General features: G+C 40.0%; 1 protein-coding gene across 1 annotated transcript in view; it reads right to left on the reverse strand.

Moving 5' to 3' along the window:
- LOC109849725 overlaps nucleotides 1-2,481 on the reverse strand; it is a 12,853-nt gene extending 10,372 nt beyond the window's left edge. The window contains exons 1-4 of the mRNA XM_020419591.1: nucleotides 2,112-2,481; nucleotides 1,962-2,026; nucleotides 1,548-1,640; nucleotides 873-1,005 (exon numbers count right to left, since the gene is read on the reverse strand). Coding sequence (XP_020275180.1) covers nucleotides 873-1,005; nucleotides 1,548-1,640; nucleotides 1,962-2,026; nucleotides 2,112-2,336 — 516 coding nt within the window. The 5' untranslated portion in view covers nucleotides 2,337-2,481. The remainder of the gene's footprint in view (nucleotides 1-872; nucleotides 1,006-1,547; nucleotides 1,641-1,961; nucleotides 2,027-2,111) is intronic.

Here is a 2,828-nt window from a genome sequence, read left to right on the forward strand (position 1 = left end):
ATATATATATATATATATATAGACACACACACACATTGGAAATCCCCTTGTGCTAATAACGGGAGAGGTTCTCTGTTGACCTCATCATGAAGTAGAAAGCTTCTAGGACCGGTTGCTTGTCATAAATAAACATGAATCACAGGCACAGCTAAATTTATTTTGACACTACTATCAAATAATTATCACAATAGTCACATGGTAACCCATAGTAATAATTATGATCTAAGTTGCATGGAAACGGGCACGGGTACTGGTACGGGCACGGGTGTGGGTACGGGACACGGTAAAACTGTAAAATGTAGAGTACGGGGACACGACTACATATATATATATTGAATTAATACTGTACATAAGATAATTTTTCCCCTTCATGTGTCATTAGAATTAAAATTTCGATCATATTTTTGAGTTTCTTTTATCATATTGATTATCGTGAATTGTAAACTACTCATTTTTTTACTAGACATCTAAACGATCCATTAACTATATAGTTTTAAACTTGGGTATGGACTGAAACGAATCCGATCCATATCTCATTAGTTTCAAAAGACGGATGTGAAGTGTAAGCTCTACGTCCAGGAAGTCTTTGGTTTTAAATTAACACAGATATCATATAATTGAGTACATGTCGTAATAAATGCATGCATATATTCAAGAAGTGTCCATGAAGTTTGGGTACGGGAGAGTGTCGGGTACGTGTCCGGTACGGGTACGGCTTCATTATAGAAGTACCCGGGTAATATAGATTATGATGATATAACTATATGAACACGTGTACAAGTTGCAGATGAAGGAACTTTCAAGTTTCTACTTTTAAGAATATGGCCAAGAGGTATATAGTCAAGATGCAGAAAGAATAAACTGCAACTTACTGTTCCATCACAACTTGGACAATCTTTGGAGGGTAGTGGGGTTGAAAGATCAATTGCAGAAGGGAGATGCACCAACTCTGCCTGGTTACCCACAATGGCTTCTGCAACATGCTCTGCAGTTGCCTTCTGCTCACTGCGAAATGTTTCAGAAAACAAAGAAGAACTTGTCAACAAACTAGAAATAATTACTAAATTCTCAACTTGAAAATAATCTCTTTAAGCATATGCCAAAAGCAAAAGCAAAATGTAGTGGGAAATAATTTACTACACCAAAATACAAACTTCAACATGCATTTAAAGCTGACTACGCTGACACGACTCCTACATTTTAAGTCCGATTTCACATGTTAACTCCTATATGTCCAAGCTTCAATTCAATTATAGAGGAGAAGGCTTAAAAAATTCCAAACCAAAAAAAGTTAGAATAACTATTAATCTCAAAATGAAAAGAATAAACAAATAGATATTTGCAAGAGGGCAAGCAGGAAGTGAGGAAACTACACGGGCAGAAACTTAAAGCATATGCCAAGAGTATGCTCTTATTATACCCATTAAAAATGTAGCATCATTGAATAAAAGACCAGTATAGAAAATGGTAGAAATAAAATCCCTGTGGGCAATTTTGCGTTTCTTACAATAAAAACAATATTTAGCAACAAAAAGCAAAGTTTCTACCTTTTGAAGCCTTTCACTTGATAGTGCACTTTGCCCGTGCCTGTGCACATAGTACATCTCATTGCTTGCCAACCATTGCAGGTCCGACAGTTCCTATAATGTCAAAAACCAATGCACATAAGTAACTCATTACATTCTCCAATAATCCACATGTAGTAGTTACGCCTCTGGCTTAATTTAACAGTATATCAATATAAACACCACCAAAAAGTTACATTGCAACCAAAAACCCTAAATAAACCCTACTATCACACACACGATAAGAATATGCACATGGGCTCAAGCATTTCCAATTCCGTCAAATGATCATGCTACTACAAAGATTTCTACTCAATGAGAGGAAAAGATTTGATTTTTTTTCCCAATTCTTTTCAATTCCTTTCAGTTCAAAATAAAAAAAAAATCCCAAATTACCTCTGGCACAGCACTTTCTTCCCCAGTTCCAACGCAATGTCATAGGTTCCAAGAGTCGCCACAGCCTTACCCAAAAAAAAAAAAATCAATCGACACAATTCCAACTAGCTCAGAAAAAATGAGTATCTAGGGTTTCGATGGAGGGATTACGAAGATTGCAGAGAAGGCGAGGTTGGAGGCGAGCTCGGGGATGCCGAAGCCGCGAGGGGCGGAGCCGGCGATGTCGAAGACGAGGGTGAAGGGGGAGAGCACCACTCTGATGGGGAGCTCGAGGAGGTCGATCACTTGCTGACCGTACCGGTCCTTGAAGAGTTTGCCCTGGACGTCGGCGAACTGCTTTGCTGCCCGTACTAGCTTCTCCGTGCCCTTCCCCATCTTGGGCCGGGCCGGGTCGGGCTCGGGGGTTTGTGGGCCTTGTTTATTTCCTTGTTTTGGAGTTACTGGGACTCGAGAGAGGGAGGGAGGGAGAGCGAAGAGAATGGGAGAGGATGACGGATAAGGGGGAGGGAATGGAGGCTCCCTACGGCATGAGCGTCTCACGTGGAGTCTTTTCTGATTTCTTTTTTAGACATGTCAGGGCACACCCCTAACCATAATCTCAACCACACCTCATCTCCCTCTATAGTGCATTGGGTCCTACATTAAATTTTTTTAAAAAATTTGACGTGGGACCCAATGCACTATAGAGGGAAAGAATGTGTGGTGGAGGGTGTGGTTGGGGGTGTGCCCCTAACACCACTCTTTCTTTTTCCGGTTTTAACCCCTCAGCTTAATTTCATAACACACCCAAGTTTTAGACCCGTTGTAGCTAGGCCCCTCAATTTTGAAAACTTAAGAAAAATTTCATGAACTTTTCACTTTTAACCT

The sequence above is a fragment of the Asparagus officinalis genome, chromosome 1 (genome assembly GCF_001876935.1).
Source record: "Asparagus officinalis chromosome 1, Aspof.V1, whole genome shotgun sequence".
Lineage (NCBI taxonomy): Eukaryota > Viridiplantae > Streptophyta > Magnoliopsida > Asparagales > Asparagaceae > Asparagus > Asparagus officinalis.